Source organism: Canis lupus, chromosome 31 (genome assembly GCF_048164855.1).
Source record: "Canis lupus baileyi chromosome 31, mCanLup2.hap1, whole genome shotgun sequence".
NCBI classification, from domain to species: Eukaryota; Metazoa; Chordata; class Mammalia; order Carnivora; family Canidae; genus Canis; species Canis lupus.
In genome coordinates, this window is record NC_132868.1 from 18,915,612 (window position 1) to 18,935,908 (window position 20,297).

General features: G+C 46.5%; 1 protein-coding gene across 23 annotated transcripts; it reads right to left on the reverse strand.

Annotated features, from left to right (window-relative positions):
* Positions 1–4,593: 4,593 nt before the first annotated feature.
* Positions 4,594–18,364, reverse strand: LOC140622113 (transmembrane epididymal protein 1A-like). Of its 23 annotated transcripts, none has more exons than XM_072807694.1 (5): positions 18,148–18,364; positions 17,974–18,038; positions 17,343–17,444; positions 6,139–6,936; positions 4,594–6,007 (listed from the first exon to the last, which is right to left on the reverse strand). In XM_072807694.1, exon 5 carries the CDS (start codon positions 5,991–5,993, stop codon positions 5,352–5,354), a length of 642 nt encoding a protein of 213 aa, XP_072663795.1. In that variant the 5' UTR covers positions 5,994–6,007; positions 6,139–6,936; positions 17,343–17,444; positions 17,974–18,038; positions 18,148–18,364; the 3' UTR covers positions 4,594–5,351. The 23 variants fall into 23 exon arrangements, with proteins under 23 accessions (XP_072663795.1, XP_072663789.1, XP_072663796.1 ...); XM_072807688.1 differs by having other exon boundaries at positions 4,594–4,861; positions 5,319–6,936; XM_072807695.1 differs by lacking the exon at positions 6,139–6,936 and adding an exon at positions 14,878–15,054.
* Positions 18,365–20,297: the final 1,933 nt, after the last annotated feature.

A 20,297-nucleotide genomic window follows, 5' to 3' on the forward strand; every position in this document is an offset into this window, starting at 1 on the left:
CTCTCCCACAGAGCCATAATCAGCTTGGAGTCAGAGACCCTGGCATCTGGGTCATTTCGTTATTCTCCTGGTCTAGCATGGAGGCTGGTGTATAGTAGATGCTCAATAAATATTGAATATCTGCTTGCATGAGTAAATGAAAGAATTGAATGAATGTGTGGAAATAAAGGAAGACCAAGCAGAGGTTATGTATTCAAAACTCTGGTTTGCTGTAGCAAGGGAGTCAGCCATCATCATTTACTTTTTGCCAGTCAGCGAGTGGGAAAACTTCATGGTGGCAAGAAGGGGAGGCTTCAGATATGCCCTGATTGGAGGCTGTTGGCCTGTTGCTACAGGCAGGCTAGCTAGAAGTGGGGTATCCTACGTGATTGGTTAGGGGTGCATATTTAGCTGTCTCTGTTTGGTCTAAGTTGGAAAGAGGGAAAAAATTAGAGAAGCTGTTGGTTATTAACCAAGTCCTGCCCATTTCGGGTCAGTTGTTCCAGGGGTTATTGTTTGGCTTCTTGGACCAGTTACTACTGATAGCTAACTGACTTTCTGCAGTCTGACTTATAGGTAACAGGCTGGCTTCTTGCGTAGTTACTGTAGAAATGGGTTGATTTCCTGGACTGGTTGCTGCAGGCTGTAGGTCAGATTTTTATTTTCATATAGAGTCTGACCATTGCCCATTTGTACATACAATCTCTCGAACTAATAGCAATTGAACATCTACTGTACACTATGCTCTGAACTGAGTGTTGTATATGCAACACCTCATTTATTTCTCACAATACCTTTGCGGGGTAGGTGTTACCATTTCTGCATAACCCCGGTCACTTCCTCCTTTGAAGCTGATGCTAGCCACATTTTCTGTCTTCTGCTCTCTTTGATGCCTTAGGTATCTCCCCATGCACACATCCCCAGATTCACTGAGAACTGGGCTCTGGGGTTCACCAGTCCAAGGCTGTCATCTTCCCAGGCCTCTCATGATCCTTGCTCTGTTCTTTCCCACATTAGACTCCCAGCTCTGGATTTCTTCATCTTCAGTGACCTTCACCTCCAAGTCTCTTTAGTCATCCACACCTTAGTCATCAGGCACATCCTTCGTCATTACCAAGAAAGAGTTCATCTCTGATATATAAACCCTATCATCCACTCTGATTGAAATAACTTCCTCCTCTTTCAGCTCTCCCAGGCAGTAATTAATTCTGGGTGGGGGCAGTATGATAGATTTCAAAATACTTTAAAGTACTTTTTGCTATATTATAAGATGTCTAAAATGTATAACATGAATAATTAAAAAAATCCTCTCTAAACATTATTTTAATCTTTAAAAATAAGCATCACTTACTTGTATACCCATCACTGCCTTTCTCTAGAGAGAACAAGGAAGAGAAGGAGGCCATATAACACTAGATAGTCATAGTCACACTGCAATCAGAACTTATAATGATGAAGTTTGTTTATTTATTTATTTATTTATTTATTTATTTATTTTCAATTAACATATAGTAATGCATTATTAGTTTCAGAGGCAGAGTTTAGTGATTCATCAGTTGTATATAGTACCCAGTGTTCATTACATCAAGTGCCCTCCTTAATGCCCATCACCCAGTTACCCCATCCCCCCACCCATCTATTTTTGTGTTTTTATTTTAGGGAGAGAGCAGAAGTCGTGGGGAGGGGCAGAGGGAGAGAGAAAATCTTTTTTTTTTTTTTTTTTAAAGATTTTATTTATTTATTCATGAGAGACACAGAAAGAGAGGTAGAGGGAGAAGCAGGCTCCCTGCAGGGAGGGGAGCCCCATGCAGGACTCAATCCCAGGACCCTGGGATCACAACCAGAGCCAAAGGCAGATGCTCAACCACTGAGCCACCCAGGTGCCCCAGAGAGAATCTTAAGCTGGGCATGGAGCCTGACATGGGGCTCGACCTCACAACCCTGAGATCATGACCTGAGCTGAAATCAAGAGTCAGGTGCTTAACTGCCTGAGCCACGCAGGTGCCCTGATGTTCTTTTAAAATAATAAAGTTATTATTTTGGAAGTTCTCCAAAGTCATGACAAACACAGCTGGCATAAATTATGTTTAAGTGGCCATGTTCCCCTATGCTGAGTATGATGGTTAATTTTATGTGTAATTTGGCTAGGCTTTGGCATTCAGTTGTTCAGTCAAACACTGGTTTAGATGTTGCCTTGTGCCAGCACTTTTTAGATGTGATTAACATTTAAATCCGTAGATTTTGAGTAAGCACTCTCCATAACATGGATGGGCCTCATTTAATCAATTGAAGGCCTTAGAAGACAAGCCGGAGGTGCTCCAGGCAGGAAGGAATTCTGCCTTCAGACTCAAGATGGCAACATTAAAACTCTTCCCTGGTCTCTGGGCCTGCCTATTTTGGACTTGCTAGCCCTCACTATCTCCTAAGCCAATTCCTTAAAATTTCTATCTATCTGCATCCTATTGCTTCTGTTTCTCTGGAAAACCCTAATACCCTGGACAAAGGCCAGATGTGCAGAACAAAAACTCCCCTGCATAGCACAGACCAAGATAAACAAGAAACACCTCTGTAAATCACTCCCCACCTTTCCCCCTAGCCACCAATCCTCCACACATCAGATTCCTCTTTATTAAGTCAGGCCCAGCATCTGATAACAGGTCACTGAGGGATTTGTTGACTGATGGATTATACTTTAGCCGGTGGTTTTCAGCTAGTTGGTGATGTCATTAGAATTTTAAACTTCTGGGCAGCCTGGGTGGCTCAGTGGTTTCGTGCTGCCTTCAGCCCAGGGCGTGATCCTGGAGACCCAGGATCGAGTCCCACGTCGGGCTCCATGCGTGGAGCCTGCTTCTCCCTCTGCCTGTGTCTCTGCCTCTCTCTCTCTCTCTCTGTTTCTCATGAATAAATAAATAAAATCTTAATTTTTTTTAAAATTTTTATTTATTTATGATAGTCACACAGAGAGAAAGAGAGAGAGGCAGAGACACAGGCAGAGGGAGAAGCAGGCTCCATGCACCGGGAGCCCGATGTGGGATTTGATCCCGGGTCTCCAGGATCGCGCTCTGGGCCAAAGGCAGGCGCCAAACCGCTGCGCCACCCAGGGATCCCTTTTTTAAATTTTTTTTAAATTTTTATTTATTAAATAAAATCTTAAAGAAAAAAAATTTTTTAAACTTCTGGGGCACCTGGGTGACTCAGTGGTTGAGCGCCTGCCTTTGGCTTAGGGCATGAACCTGGGGTCCTGGGATGGAGTCCTGCATGGGGGTCCCTGCATGGAGCCTGCTTCTCCCTCTGCCTATGTCTCTGCCTCTCTGTGTGTGTGTCTCTCATGAATAAATAAATAAAATCTTAAAAAAAATAGTTTTAAGCTTCTTATTTCCAAGTTGAAGGAGAGAGTCTTACCATTATCCTCAAATAAGGAATGTTCCACTCCAACAGGCCAGGGGATGTATTTATCATAAGGCATCTTAAAAATAAAACTGTGTTAACCCTTCAGGGTGGAGGCAAAGCCAGTTTTGGGGGAGCCTAAAGTTTATACCGGTAGGAGGTCCCTCTTTGGAAAAAAGAATGCAGAAATATCTTGCTTTTGCAAGGTTTCCATGATATGTGATCCTATGAGCACCTTGCTGTGGCCCCTCCCAGGGCTTTGCATTTGGAGATGTGGAATGAGGACCTAGAGCTGGAGCTTTAGCCGCTTCAGGGCAAATCTGGCTCTGCTTCTGTGCTTTTTAGGGTGGGGACAGAGGAAAGGTGCTGGCTTCTCCGTAGGCTGGTTCTTGCTTTGCTGGGAAGGAAGCTGGGGCTGGCCTGGTTCCAGCTGCTGCAGGAAAACACATTTCTCTTCCTCTAGATCCAGAGTGTTCCTCCCCTCCAAGCCCTAACAGTGTGAGCTGCCTGACTCTAGCCCTAGACCCACTTTCATCTCTTTCCTCGCTCCCTTCTCTGCCTCAAGCTCTCGTCCTGGTTTCCAGGGCCGATTTCCCATGCTGCTACACACTGGGGGGTGCCCGGTGACATTTCAGATGACAGAGTGCAACCTGTCTTCTATCTTGCAAATGCAAACACCTCTCTATACTTCTGATAGCTTTTTGGTCTCTGAGGACAGCATTTCTAACTGCATGAGAGGCAGTGTCACTGCAGCTGCTGAGAGAGACAGACAGACAGACAGATAGAGAGCTTTTCTCTGTGGTCCTTTCTCTACATCCGTGGCCAGCACCCCCACCCTTCCTCCTGCCTCTTCACATCTCCAATTGCCTGATTTATCCATCTCACATATGCAGACTCATGCTAGCAGAAGCAATGGCTTTCTAGTTGCACCCAAGGATAGGTATTTTTATGTAATTGGCTTTCACGTATTTCACTGAGTATATGCATTTACTAGCCCCTTCTCTCATTCTGTTGAGAAGCTCGATGACTGGCTGAAAATCTCTGCATGTTCCAGGGGTTGGCATTCTCAGCTTTCTCTCCGCTCCAAGTTTTTACATCTTCAGAAGCACTGAGTTTATTGGCACCCCGCATTTCATAGCAGTTCTCCACCTTCCTCTGCTCCCACCAACGGAAATCTGGGCCTTTTCTTTGATCTGGCCCCAGAATCACTCACACAAGACACACATAGACTGGTATCATAGAGTTTAGTGAAAGAGTTGTGACAATGGAGTTTTATATTACAGTAAAACCCAAGCAACTGAAAGTTAATCTCCACCATCCTTGCTTCTTCCACCCACCTCCGGGACTCTCTTCCTCTTTGCCTCCTCTCAGACTTGAGCACCTGCTACATTGACTGACCCCCTCTGCTCCCGCAGAAGGCAGAAGTAGCCTCGTTCCATTTAGATGTAAAATAACTACAGCGAGGAGGAAACAAGTTCTGCATCCTGCTCAGCGCCTAAGGTAAATAAACCAGAGAGAGGAGTGAAGAAAACAGAAGTCCTCACCCTTGTGCCAAAAGGAACCCCCTCTTCACACCTTAAAACCCTTGAGCTGCACAGACGAAGCCAGCTCTGCCTCAAACTGATAGAACCCTCCCGGGGTCCCCAGTGATCCCCCATCTCCCTCTCCTTGTTGCATTGCCTTCTCTTGGATCCCAAAAGCCATCAGAGTAAAGCCCTACTGTTCTCATATCACAGGAGTCCACACAAGTCCCTGGTCGGGAACCTTACTGGACAGTGAGGCAGGAGAGAGGGAGACCTGGAGAGAACAGAGTAACAGATCCAAGGAACCCCAGGAGCTGAAAGGTTTATTGAGGAACAAGGAAGGTGACGCCTGTGACAGAAAGCCCCGTCGTGGATCCTGAGACATCTCCGTGCTGCGTGCACCGTGGGCACCCTGGAAACTCTCCTTACCAAAGGCAGAGCACGGAGACAGGCGCTGCTCGCCTAGACGCCCTCATCCCGCAGCACGCCCTCGGCGCCCAGCTTCTCCAGGTCTTCGTTGCTGTAGCCCCTGGGACACGGCCGGTACTTGGCGCCCGGGACCTCTCTCCGAGAGGAGGAGCGATGGTGCCAGAGGCTGCAGAGACCATAGACGGCGGCCAGTAGGGCCGCCCCCAAGGCCAGGTGCCAGCAGAAGAAGATGGGGAGGAAGGCCAGGTCCTCGGGGTTTTCCGCTCTCCAGGGCTGCCCAGAGGGAGGCGCGTACATCAGCACAGACAGCTGCACCATCCAGCTGCTGAGCACCAGGCCCATCCAGGTCTTGAGCACCCACAGCGCGGGCTGGTCGGGCACCCAGACCTCTATGGCGAGCACCAGGCCAACCAGGAAGGCGGGCGCCACGAAGAGCGCGTGCACGCGGATCTCCAGGGCGCCCCTGTTCTCCAGGTGCGCCGCCATCAGCAGCGCCAGCACGCAGAAGGCCAGGGCCTCCGCCGCCTGCTCCAGCTTGGCGGTCTGCCGTGCCTGGCACGCCCGGCTCGCGATGTCCACCACGCCGCTAAGCAGGAAGAAGCCGTACATGGTGACGTGGTCCCAGTTCTCGTAGAACACGAACGGGCGCCGGGGGTCCTCCCAGTCTACTATCATCAGCCGGTTCACTCCTGGGGGGTAGAAGAATTCGGGAATGATGCCACCCAGGGAGATGAGCACCTTCATTATCCCTTGCACAGGCACCAGCTGCCACCACCTGTGTCCTCGCTTCTCCCTCGGGGGCAGAGGGGGTCGGAGGTACCTCTGTCCCCGTAGCAGCGCCAAGGACACCATCACTGAGTAGTAGAGAGAGAAGATGAGGAAGAATGTCCCTGCCAGCAGGTGGCCCTGGAAGGTGCCCATGGTCGCGGGTGTGCGCAGGGGCCGCAGAGCAAGAGCTGGCAGGTAGACGAGCAGCAGCCTCCCCGGGCCCTCCTCACCAGCACAGTGGCTGCTCCTAAGCTGCGGTGAGAGTTCCCTGATCCAACTCCACCCCTACCTCCTACACATGAAGGGACATACGTCTGTGCTGGAAGCATCTGAGCCACTCCCTGGGTGGGATCTCTTTCGGCCTGTGGCACTGCACCTTGGTGTGTTCCTTACTTAGGTCAGCTAAGCTTGGGATTCCAACCTGCGCACCTCAGGCAGGCACTAGTTTACCCTTTCTCCTCGCTGCCCTCCGCCCCACCCCTCCAGAAGGAGAAGGGAGGGAAGGAGGTAATTAAGGACTGTGGCTGACTTTCTTATATTGGCTGTCTCTTGGTGCCAGCCACATCACTTCTTTTTTTTCATCATTTGAATCCCTCAACAACTCTATGAGAGAGTTATTGTTTAACAGGTTTTATAGGTGATATTAAACCTCAGAGGGGTGAAACCACATGTGCAGGTATCACATATAGCAGCTAGCACAGCAGAGCCAGGATGGGGACCCAGGTCTACTCATCTGCCGACAAAATCCAGAGTTTGTACGTGACTAAATGACTGAATTCCGGCTCCAGCACTTGTAAGTCATATGACTATGGGCAAGTTACTTTGTCTTCTTGAGCCTCGGTTTCCTGACCTGTAGAATGGGAATAATAATTACTTCATAGGTTTGTTGTATTCAGTGGAATAAGGTATGTAGAGTGTCTGATACATAATAAACACTCAATGGTTTATTGAGTGAGTGATTATTAGTAATTTTACTATGTTGTTTCTAACATTCCTGGCTGAATTCCTATGATGCTGAAGTTGTTCAAGTAGTCCTATGAGTAATACCAAAGCAGGACCTGTTAAAAAAAATGAAGATTTTAATTATATTTAAAATTTTTTTAATGTTTTTAGTAATAGAAATTAAACATGGGCAGCCCGAGTGGTTCAGTGGTTTAGCGCTGACTTCAGCCCAGGGTGTGATCCCAGGGTCCTCGGGATCGGGTCCCACGTCGGGCTCCCGGCATGTAGCCTGCTTCTCCCTCTGCCTGTGTCTCTGCCTCTCTCTCTCTCTCTTTCACGAATAAATAAATAAAATCTTTTTTTTAAAAAAAGAAAGAAATTTAACATTACAATTGATAATGTATCATATATTAAAATTACTATTAAAAATTAATTTCAAGAGAAAAATAAACTATAAAACTTTATTTATCCCATATGTGGAAAGTTGTGAGTTGCCAACAAATCTACGAAAGGTGGGGCCTATCTGTAGCCTTAACCACACAGACTTCCCTTCACAGAGGATAATGTAGTTCTTACACTCCTCAGTGCCAAATGGGAAAAGTAGCAAAGAATGATAAATGAGAGGGGCCTGTGTGGCTCCATAGGTTAAGCTGCTGACCCTTGGTTTCGGCTCAGGTCATGATCTCGGGGTTGTGAGATTGAGCCCCAGCCCTGTATTGGGCTCTGTGCTCAGAGTGGAGTCTATTTATCTCTCTCCCTCCCCCACCACTCACTCACTCTCAAATAAATAAATAACATCTTTTTAAAAATGATAAATGATAAATTAAAAAGTGTTAAGGCTACTGCAATAGTAAATGGCTAACCAAAATATTTTTTCCTATCCTTACAATACTGGACCCTGAGAATTCAACATTTTTAGTATCAAAGGGAAGAATATGCCCACCAAAGGACACACTGATGATTTCATTGAACCAGAAGCTGAGGAAATCACATATAGATTTCAGGCTCCTCAAGGCACAAGATAAACAGGCAAAAAGAAGAACATGGTATTGACTGTGGAAGTGGTTCTGAATAACACAGGGACATAGGATTGCAGCCATATGAGGAGGTAGGGAGGAAGAGGTGTAGATGAAAAGCAGGTGCCTCACCAGGTTGTCTTCTTAGACTTTGTATCTAATGATAGTTAAAGGAAGACACTTTCACAATCCTATGTAGGCAGGACCACTAAAGGCTCTGATTCATTTTTTCATTCAACAATAATACTACTCATGTCAGAAACTTCTGGCCCTAAGGATACCACAATGAAGAAGAGAGATAAGAAACAAATAAATATGCAAGTAAACAAGAAAAAATGGTAGAGGATGTTAAATAATAAGCCCTCAGAAAATATTAAGGCAATTGCAATAGTGAGTGAATCCTTCAGATTGAGCCATAAAAGAAAAAAACATTCAAACCAAGATCAAATTGGTATTACAGTCCAGCCATGCAATATCTGACTGAATGTTTGGATAACTTTATCACATAAAGACCTAGAGGAGGAGATAAATGAAATCAAAGACTGTAGTAAAATACCACTCCCTATAGACAATGTATCCTATTTACAATCTTTCCAGTTATGTCTTTCTCTTCCTAACTAGTATCACATTTTGGTTTTTGCCATTGAGAACCTTGTTGGGGGCTCTTCAGGTCATAAAGCCATAAGTAATTTGTCTCTGCTTATCTTTTTCTGCATATTACAATGAAAAGTATTTTTTTAAGTATTCATTATTTATTTATTTATTCAGAGAGAGAGAGAGAGAGACTGAGAGGCAGAGACACAGGCAGAGGGAGAAGTGGGCTCCATGCAGGGAGCCTGAAGCGGGACTCGATCCTGGGTCTCCAGGATCAGACCCCGGGCTGCAGGCGGCGCTAAACCGCTGCGCCACCGGGGGTGCCCAATGAAAAGTATTTTTGTAATCAGAAACTATCTGAAAATTTGATTTGTTTTTTTGTTTTGTTTTGTTTTTATTGAAGTTCACTTTGCCAACATATATAGTAGAACACCCTGTGCTCATCCCATCAAGTGTCCTCCTCAGTGCCTGTCACCTAGTTACCCCATCCACCAGCCCGCCTCCCCTTCTGCAACCCTTTGTTCGTTTCCCAGAGTTAAGAGTCTCTCATGGTTTGTCTGAAAATTTGAAATGATGCAATTATTTAATGCATGGAGGAAAAGCTTGAATATACAGGCATCAAAATGCAGTAATTTCTACGTGGTAATTTTATGGGGACTATTAAATTGTGTATTTTTTTTTTTATTTTTCAAATGTTCCCTGAGGCTTTAGTAATTTAATTTTATGACAAAATTGTCAACCTGAAACATTTTGTAAGAGCTCTCCTCAGTCATTAAAACATTTCTTTATACACATATATTTATGCATACAATTATTTATATAGAAATATATGCATATGGACATTTTTTTAAGGACTGAAAAGCACAAAGATAGGTTCAAAAAGTAATATAACAAATGCCAATGCTGAATGAAAAAGTGTTAACTTTTTGTCATGTTTGCTTCCAGGGTTTAGAAAACTAAACCTTCAGATCTTTCCAGTCTCATTCCCATCCCTCCCTCCCTTCATGATGGGAAACCAACATCACGATTTTGGTGTGGATCTTCCCTGTCATTCTGTCATCTTATATATGTTTGCATCTCTCTCCTTTAGTCTTGTCTCTCTCCATCTCTTTAATCTACCTTATCATTTTCTATGTATTTCTAGTTCTGAAGAAACAAGCAACAGAAAGAGGTCTTCCAGGAACAAGGCACTGGTCATGCCTCAATGAGAACCCATGTAAGTGAAGTTCCTTTGTAATGAAATCAGTGTGGTTAAATTAAAAGGGTAGCAGGGGGCAGAGGGGAGAGGACTCAAGAATCATGCAAAAATACAGTCAATCGGAACCATATGTCATAGTGGCCCTATTCCAGTAAACTGGGCAAGTAAACAGATGTGTTGGTCCTAAGGGCAATTACAGGTGAACAAGGCTAGCTTTTATCACCCCCCTGCCCAACACACACACAAAGTGACCAAGAGTCCCTGGCGGGGTGTGCCTGTCTCTCCCCATCTCCCAACTGGACAGTTACTTACCATCTGCTACTCTCTGAGTCTTTCTGGCTTTCAAAGGGAGACGGTGTCTGATAATACTCACTCACACTTGTTGACTGATTAATCTTTAGCAGATGTGTTTTAGTCATTGTAAACCCCTCATCTCCAGTGGAAGGAGGAAAATCTTTAGCTTTGCCCATGACTAAAGGAATTTGAGGCATCAGACAGCAGGTGTTGAGATGTGTCTGCTATTTGAAGGGGTTCCTGAAAGTAAATTTGATTCAGACCTTCTAACCCAGGGGTTTCCAAGGCTGCCCATTAGAATCATCAGGGAAATTTTTTTTTTTTGAGATTTATGTATTCATGAGAGACCACAGAGAGAGGCAGAGACACAGGCAGAGGGAGAAGCAGGCTCCCTGCGGGGAGCCCGATGCAGGACTTGACCCCAGGACCCCGGGATCATGACCTGAGCCAAACGCAGACACTCAATCACTGAGCCACCCAGGTGCCCATCAGGGAGATGTTTAAATGTTTAGATCCTCCCCTGGAAGTTCTGGTTTAATTGGTCTGGGATTTAGGTTTTTAAAATCTCCCCTGCAGGCACAAAAGGACAAATAGTGTATGAATAGATAGCACTTATATGGGATATCTAGAGTGATTGAATTCACAGACACAGAATAGAAAGGTGGTTGCCAGGAGTTTGGGGGGAGAGGGGACTGGGGGAGTTTCTGTTTAACTGGTACAGAGCCTCTGTTGGGGAAGATGAAGAGTTCTGGAGAGGGATGGTGGTGATGGCCGCACAACAGTGTGAGTGTACTTAACGTCACTGAGTTGTACATCTAGAAATGGTTAAGATGATAAATTTTATGTTATCTACAATAAAAAAGGTGAAAAACCAACTGGTTTCTGGTGATTGGAACTTGCAGTCAGGTTGAGAACCACCTCTGGTATCTGGGGTCACTGTTGGCGGGTGGGTCCTGCCCTCTTCCTCCCACCTGCGTGGGCTCCCTGCCTCTCTGGGAGGCTCAGCTGGGCGCTGTTTGTGGTTCAACTGTTGGGGCTACTATAGGGGCAAATAAGTTTCACTTTTTACTTTTCCTTTGAGATTTAGTCTCCTGCCCAGCGCTGGTCCTGGAAACCTTCCCGGTGCCTTCTGTACTTAGTAGCAACATTTCTGTGTAGGTGGCTGAATGGCAACCTCTATCAGCAGGGGTTTTATTCTCTGGTCCCTTCTGGTATCTGTGGCTGGAGCCTTCCTCTCCCGTCTTTCGGACTTAGGCATGCTACGTTTGACTCAGCCCTGTCATCCAACTTGTGCAGGTATATGTCACACAGGAATAACCACCAGTTCACATCAAATAGGGATGACCATAAGTCCATGGGGATCCCGAGTTCTTCGTGTATTCTCTAGGGAAATGCTTATCTACTTTGTAACCCAAATATTAGCAGAAGCTACTCTGTCTTTTGAAATACATATGAATTTACTTGAGCCCTGTCCCATACTCTGGGGTGTGGGAAGTCCAATGCTCTGTCTAAAATTCTTGAACTTTCCAGGGCTGGGGCTTTGCTCCTCTCTAACTCTGAGAGTGCATTCTGCACTGGCTGTGTTCACACCTGCAGGCACATCTGCAGCATCACTCTTTGCTCTGTTTCTCAATGACCCAGAAGGGAGACTCAGCCCTTTTTCATTGATTCCTACCTCTACTATTTGGAAAACAAAACAAAACAAAAATGTTTACAAAAGGGATTTACGTGCACAGCAGGCTTTATTATATATGTGAGGATGATGATTAGATATTACATCATCCCAAAGTAAAACTCTTGATATTGAGTATTAAATATTTTTGTTCTTTTTTTATTAAAGATTTTATTTATTCATGAGAGACACACAGAGAGGCAGAGACATAGGCAGAGGGAGAAGCAGGCTCCATGCAGGGAGCCCGATGCGGGACTTGATGCCAGGACCCCAGGATCATGACCTGAGCTGAAGGCAGATACTCAACCACTGAGCCACCCAGGCACCCCAGATATTTTTGTTCTTAAAGATTCTTCAGGGCAGCCCGGGTGGCTCAGCAGTTTAGCGCTGCCTTCAGCCCAGGGCGTGATCCTGGAGACCTGGGATCGAGTCCCACGTCAGGCCCCCTGCATGAAGCCTGCTTCTCCCTCTGTCTGTGTCTCTGCCTCTCTCTCTCTCTCTCTCTCTCTCATGAATAAATAATCAATTAATTAAATAAAAAAAAAGTCCTTCAGCAATATATGGTTCTATTCATATAAAGTCCCCAAACTGGCAAAACTAACCTAAGGTATTGAAAGCCAGGATAGTGGTTAGCATGAGGAGGATTAGGTGCAGGTTACACAGGTGACTTAGGGGAAAGCTATGTAGCTGTATACTTGGGATTTGGATACTTTCCTGTATTTCTGTTATGCTTCAAAAAAATTTTCACATTAAAATTAAAGAGGAAAGAAGAAGCCCATCAACAACTTCAGGCTCAAGCATGTTGCTTGACTCTCTCTCCATCCAGACTTTCTTCAGATTAGTATAGGGAATTCTCTCACCTAACAGCCTGCATCCCAGAGGGCAGTTTTGGTTCTGATCTGTTAATAGTGTCTCCAAAGAGGACCAAAAAACATGCAGACACACACATTGTCAGTGATGGGCCCCTCACATACTCTTCTTCCTAAACCTCTTTGAAGGAATCACGCCAGTGAGAACTGGAAAGACTCATCCAGATGGCCACTCTCCAGGGGTCTTCCCATATTCCCTCTACCCTTCCACCCTCAAACCTGTCAGGAGAGAGACTGTCTCTGGTTCTGACCTTCCACAGAGGCCCCAAAACCACCTTTACACAATGAGACATACAGACTAAAAGATTCTGAAGCCATCCAGATGCTAAAAGCCCAGGTAAATAAGAACGTGGCTCATGGCATAGATAGGAAGTCAAACTGTGGTGGCTCTCAGGACACCTCGGTCTGCCCACCAGTGGGCATCTTGAAAGGACAGCTCTGAGCCTGGATGCACCATCTTGCAGTGTGACCTCTGCCTCGAGGGTCTCGAGCTCTTCACTGGGCCCCCTGGGGCATGGTGGTACCTGGAACCTGCCCTTTGCTGGGAGGAGCAACCATAGTGCCAGAGGCTGGAGGCAGTGCCAGCAGAAGGTAGTGAGGAAGCCCCGGGTCTCCCGTGGCTGGAAGGCACATCATCACACATGGCTGCAGTGACCGGGCAGGCCATGGTCTTGCTGCCTGGCCCAGCTTCATCGTGCTGCTGCACTAGCCATGTGTGTTTCATTACAGCCACCACGAGCTCAGCAGGAAGAATACTAGACACAGTGATCTGCTTATCCCAGCACGTGGAGAGGGAGAGCAGCCCCTCAGGCCCTCCCCTGTCACCCCTGTCTCCCCTGTCACCATCTGCTTGTCGTTGGAGGACAGAAGAACTTAGTAAGGACGTCAGTGAGAAGCAACAGCTTCCTCCCCCTCTTCCACAGGCACCTGCTGCCACCATCTCTGTCCTCATGTCTCTTGGTAGGACGTGGTCCCCATAGGGCAGGATGCCACCCTGATGGGAAGTGCCTAGGACTTCTCACAGGAAATGCCATGCACTTTCTACGTTGCCAGGAGGGTGAGGACAGCCCAATGATGGCTGACTAGGTGGGCTCACCTTTCAGGTAGGTGCTCACAGAGGACAGAAGAGGGTGCCTTGATAATACTTCTTTGGTCCCCGTGCTGTCATTCATGCCTCTGTTCTGCCCAGGTATAAGCTAATGTGTGAGGAAGGTACACAGCATGACGGTTGTGTTTGTTATTATGACTGTGGTACCAATACACCAGGTTTCACCAGCCTGGGGCTATCAGTCCAGTCTGATTTACCTGAGCATCTATATTCTAATGGGTCTTAGTCTTTGCTTTTTCACAGAGGGCCTTAGAATCTTGCAGAATTTCCCTTCAGCTCCTACATTAAGGATGATTATGGAATCTTGCTGCCCAAGAATCAGTTCTGGTTACCCTGGCAGCATGTTGCTGGTCAGCTGCAGACATACTGTCCATGCTGCTCGCTGGGCACTCATTGTACAGCTCTTGCCCTCAGTAGCCCCCTGAAAAGCCGCAGCACCTGGATCACAGCCTTCCTGCCCTCACTTGGCCTGTGGTGTTGTCATCATGGAGGAGATCCACTTTTGCTGCCAGCTGTTCTGGGTTTCTGGGGCTGAGAGCCCACAGACAATGGCCTTGACAGCTAGGAGCCCTCCCACCCCCGTCGGGCTCCCTGCTCAGTGAGGACTCCCTTCTCCCTCTCCCTCTGCCCCTCCCCAGCTTGCGCTCTTTCATCAATCAATCAATCAATCAATCAATCAATCTTAAAAAAGATACAGTAAAATAATGACCTGTAGAGAAAGGGGAATGAGAGCAGAGAAGAGAGATAAAAGAGGACACATTAATCCATAAAATAGCCAAAGGACTTTGTGCATATGACATGCACTGAGCAATAGAAGTAATTCAAGCCTCGTCAACCAGTGCCAACAAAATGAAACAGACAAAAAAAAAAAAAAAAAAAAAAAAAAAAGCAAACAAACAAAAAACAACCCCACCATCACAAAAGAGAAAGCATGATGTGTACATAAAATCTTGATTACACTAGGTAGAGGGTGATGTGGACTCCGTAGCAGGCACTGAGAATGGACCGTGTGAGACAAGGCAGGGAGAGACCCTGTCCATGTTAGGGGAGTCAGAGCAGGCTTCATGAAGGCATCATGTCTGAGTAAGTGTTACCTACCTAAGAACAGGCCTCTTTCCCAGGTGGCTCCCTTCAAAGAAGTCTGCTCACACTGTCCACCCACTTATATAGACCTCGGGGTCAAATCCATATCAGATTAGCACGCCAGAAGCCCAGCACCCACTCCAGCGATGCTCATATCCTGATGGATGGTCAAAGAGACAGGAAGGTGCCCTCCTGAAGAGACAGGAAGGTGCCCCACTAAAGCCCTCTAGTGAACCCAGGGGCATGGCTAGGCAATCTCCAGTCACTTGCTGTAAATTGCTCTCCAGACTATAATGCCTTCCCATAAAAAGTTCAACTACAGATGAATAAAAAGAAGGATCGAAGTTCAGACAGAAAAGCAGTATGAAGGGCATTAGCAATTTCCTGGCATGTGCGTTCCTGGACTAAGGTACAAACCACTCTCCCTCTAAATAACAGAAATTACAGGAGACCTCAAATCATGTTTTGTTTTTTTTTTTAAGATTTTATTTATTTATTCACGAGAGACACACACACAGAGAGACGGAGATACAGGCAGAGGGAGAAGCAAGCTCCATGCAGGGAGCCTGACGTGGGACTCAATCCCAGGTCTCCAGGATCAGGCCCTGGGCTGAAGGCGGCGCTAAACCGCTGAGCCACCAGGGCTGCCCCTCAAACCATCTTCTTAATAACATCGAAGTCCTAACAAAAACAAACAACAACAAAAAAATGGGACACCTGGGTGGCTCAGCAGTTGAGTGGCTGCCTTTGGCTCAGGGCGTGATCCTGGAGTCCTGAGATCGTGTCCTGCATCGGGCTCCCTGTATGGAGCCTACTTCTCCCTCTGTCTGTGTCTCTGCCTCTTTCTCTCTGTGTCTCTCATGAATAAATAACTAAAATATTTAAGAAAAAAAAAAAGGAGGAATTAAGAGAGTAGAATTGGGAGGGGTAAGAGCCTAAATGGGTGAGCCTCTGTTCCTTGTCTGGGAGAAGGCAGCTAATAGGTCAAGCTTCTGGGGTGAGTGGGAAGGGCAATATTGCATTCCACATTGTCCTAAAGACATGCTGGGGTTGTCTGCCAATCCTCAGAATCTAGATCGTAGAGCTGGAGGGACATGGTTGGCAGTCACTGTCTACCTCTGCTTACATAGAGAGTCTACCCGCTAGAATATTCCTCAAGCCCTGTTCCTGGACTGAGTGCTCTTGGGTGCTGGCAAAAGAAAGGTGGATCCCTCTGGAAGAGGATCCTTGGTCTCTTTTAATTTTCAAAATAGTCATTTCATATAATATGTCCAGGAGAACAGAGGCATAGAGGTATGTGAGACAAAACAACATGTCTCAGGATCAACAGTAGCCATAACCATAGAAATAGACCTACCAAGATATCAGATATTAGAGTTCTTAGGTACAACCAATAAAGCAATGCACACACACTGTGTCAAGGAGATAAAAGCAGAATTAAAAGTTTTATGTAAGGATATGGAAATTTTGAAAGCAACAATGCAGATAAAAAAAAATTAGAGGGGCATCTGGGTGGCTCAGTCAGTTAAGCGACTGACTTGATTTCAGCTCAGGTCATGATCTCAAGTTCATGGGATGGAGGCCCACGTGCAGCTCTGCTTTCACTGAGGAGAAGAGGCTTGTCCCTCTTCTCCTCCTCCCCCTGCTTGCACTCTCTTTCTCCCTCTCTCTCAAATAAATGAATAATAGAACCTTAAAACAATTAGATATTATAGAACTAAAAACTGCAATAATCCAATTAAGAACTCAATAGAAGGGTTAATAACAGTGGGAAAGAAGATAAGTCAGAAGAAATCGTCCAGAATGAGGCCTAGTGAGACATAAAGATGGAAAATACAGAAATGATAAATAGGGGAAGATACAGAAAACCTAATATGTGTTTCTTTGGCAATATTTGAGGAGCTAAGAGTTAAGAATTTTCCAGAATTGATGAAATGAGCCAATTCTCTGAATCAAAAAGCCACAGGAGAGATTCCCACATGAAATAGAAATCTCGAAGGAATTAGTGAAGCCAAGAATTCCTGCTTGGGACGTTCTTCTTCCATGACAAGGTGTGAGTACTTGAGGGACTTGGTGGATTTCTTTATGGCACTGTTCTTGTGGTTTGTTTTTGAAGGTGGGAGAGATTTGACCTGGTTTATAAGCTGAGGGAAGAAACCAGTTGAGAGTGACAGGCTGAAAATATGGGAGAGGAGAGATAATGCATGACGTTTTTAGAGGAGCAGGGGCCCATACCGTGAATGATTATACCCATAATACCGACCATTTATTGAACATTACATGACAGTATCCATTTCAGGCAGTTGTCACACACTGATATTAATTCTTAAAACCCCTAACAATTAGTATTTCTATTCAGACATCATTGGTAAGTTCACTGATGCTCAGGAAATTCAAAGGGGAAAAACCCAAAACAACTTGGTTGTAAAGTATGGTTAGTAAACGGGGGGTACCAAGATCCACACCAGACCTTGACTTACCCCAAAGTCCTTGTCCTTCCTACTCTACCAGGCTGCTCTTAGAGCTCCAGCTGGCCTCAGAAAGCCCTTTTCTTGGCCCGAAATTGGTTAGAAGGAGGATGACTGTGGAGGTGGAGATATTTGGAGAACATAGAGAAAGGATTAGGGAGTTGAAGCAGTGCAGGCTCGAGGCTTGGTTGTTCCCAGTAAAGTGATAAGTGATATTATTTGCAGAGATAGAAGGATGTGGGAAGTCAGCAGCGAAGTAACTGCCAAGGTAGAGTCCTCTAGGGGAGAGGGAGGGAAAGGATCGGAGTCATGTGAAAGCAGAGGAGGAAGCTGAGTCAGGGGAGTGTCAAACCAGGGCAAGAGGCAGTAACCAGGGAACCAGAGTTGAGGGGCAAGGGGAGGCTAATACCGTTGACTTAGGCAGATGGCAGGATTGGGGTGAAAGGAAGGCTGTGAGCCAAGCGCCCAAACCATCAATGACAGCATGGAGTCGTGTTCCAGAGTGGACCAAGGACACTGAGGAGCAGGGGGCAAACTTGAGAAACAGTATGTCATAGTCTCACAGTATCCCCTCCCCCAATATTTATTGCGTACAAAGGGGAAACATAGTAACATCACGGTGGAGAAAAGCAGCAGATCTCACCGTAACCAAGTGATCTCAAAATGCTGTTTTATCAAAAGAGATGATGCGACAAAGCTCCCAGCTGCCTGGCAAGGACCAAGTCAATAAACAATGACTATTATTTTAGTCCTCCAGGTAATAATAGCCACATCCCCAGGGACCTACGGCCCGAAGGTCTCGCCACCTCAATCGTACCTCACCTCGGCGCAAATTAATCTGTGCTAACGTGTCTCTGCGTCCCAAAGGGTTAACGAGTTGTCCCTGGGTAACCCATGTGGTTCACACATGTGCCCTTGACGGGTCTTCCTTAATAAATGGAGGGATTCCAACGGTAGAGATTCAGGCACGGCGGCAGGGTTGAGATAACGGCTCCTGGCTGGGGTGAGGGTCGGGAGTTTGGGGTCTCGAACCGAACCGGGAGCCCCCGCGGTCCCGCGCGCCCAGGGCTGAGGCTCGGGTCTCTAACCGCGCAGCTTCCGCTCTGGGTCCCTCCCGCCCGCGGGGCCGCCCGCTCCAGGACCTCGCAGGTGGGGGCGTGGATGGGGGGGGGTGCAGATGCTGCACCTGCATCCCGCGCCGGCCGGGCCGTGGGGGCGGGGGGAGGAGCCTGCATGTCCCGCACCTGGCCCGGAGCCCGTCCCAGCCGACGTGCGACTGTGCAGCGGCCGGTGCCAGCCCTGACGCTCCCGGGACGGTCTCCTCGAGGAAGCGCGCCGGTGCCCCCTAGTGGCCGAGCTCGGGGCCTCCTGAGGTCCCGCGGCTCTGCGGGGACCAAGGTGCAAAGGACCTAGAGCGACCTAGAGCGACCTAGAGCGACCCCGGCCTGCAGGGAGCTGGGAGCAGTGTCCCCCCGGGGGGTGTGCGGACCGGGGCTGGCTGGGACGGTGGGGATGGCACAGCCCTCGAGTGAGCCGGGTCTGAGTCAGCTCGGACCCAGGAAGGCCGGAGGCCTCCTCCTGCTGTCCCCTGTCCCCCACGCTGGCCTCAACTCCTCTCAGGTCTTCACTGTTCTTGAGGGAAAAGGGAGAAATGAGTATCTATGTACTGGGCAAGTTCACTTAGTCATGTGGAAACTCACTACTTCTAAAAGGATTTGAAGTGATCAGGAAGATCTGAGGATGTTAAAAACAGGAAAAAGGATGGGGGGTTGCGGTGGGTAAACAGAGGGGTGAGGTTAATACTTAAAATGACTCTTGAGGGGCGCCTGGATGGCTCAGTCGGTTAAGTGTCTGCCTTTAGCTGAGATCATGATCCCGGGGATGTTGGGATCCAGCCTGAAATTGAGCTTCCCCCTCAGTGGGGAGTCTGCTTCGCCCTCTGCCTCTCTCTCCCCCCACTCCTTGTTTATGTTCTCTGCTCACTCTCTCTCTCAAATAAATAAATAAAATCTTAAAGAAAAAAAAATGACTCCTGAGGCCCTGAACAGGTACTATAGACCAGAAGACTGGAAACAGAATGTTAAACTTCCAAATCATGAGAGCTTTAAAAAGAAAGAAACCAACAAGACTCAAACAGTCCTTCAAGCATCAGGAACAAAAGACCAAGGGGAAAGGAAATCATGGAACTAAAACACTGACTGAGCCACCCAGACATCCCTCACTGGGGCCTTTCGAATAATGTTGCATAATAATGTTATAGTGAGCATTTAACCCTTGTGCTTAATTCTAATGGAAATAGCTTGAGGGCTTTACGTGTTTTAGTAAGTTATCTGCTATTAATTTTTTTGGTAAATATTCTTTATTATATTTAAGAAGTGCCCGTCTATTCCTATATTACCTTTACTCTTCCAGTCTTTTCTGTGGTAACTGATCTATTTAAATTTTCTGTTTCTGGGGCAGCCCTGGTGGCTCAGGGGTTTAGCGCCGCCTGCAGCCCAGGGCGTGATCCTGGAGACCCAGGATCGAGTCTCTGTCAGGCTCCCTGCATGGAGCCTGCTTCTCCCCCAACCTGTGTCTCTGCCTCTCTCTCTCTCTCCCTCTGTGTCTCTCATGAATAAATAAATAAAATCTTTAAAAATAAATAAATAAATTTTGTGTTTCTTTTGGTGTCAATTTTGTATTTTCCTAGGAATTCAACAATTTTCTCTAGATTTTCAAGTTGGTTGTCATAGAGTTATATGTAGTATTGTTTTACAATTCTTTTCCTTTTTTTATATCTGGTGTTCTATGATCTTTCTCATTTTTAATATTGTTTGTATTTGATTTTTCTCTTTTGTCTTTAATGGTGGGCATGAAATATCTGTTGATCTTATAAAAAATTAAATTTGGCATGGAATTGCCATATGATCCAGCAATTGCATGCCTGTGTATACATTCAAAAGATGAAAGCAGAGGGTGCCTGGGTGG

Bases quoted from the DNA above. Each gene is read 5' to 3' on its own strand.
- LOC140622113 (XM_072807686.1), bottom strand. From the start codon at position 6,239: ATGGGCACCTTCCAGGGCCACCTGCTGGCAGGGACATTCTTCCTCATC.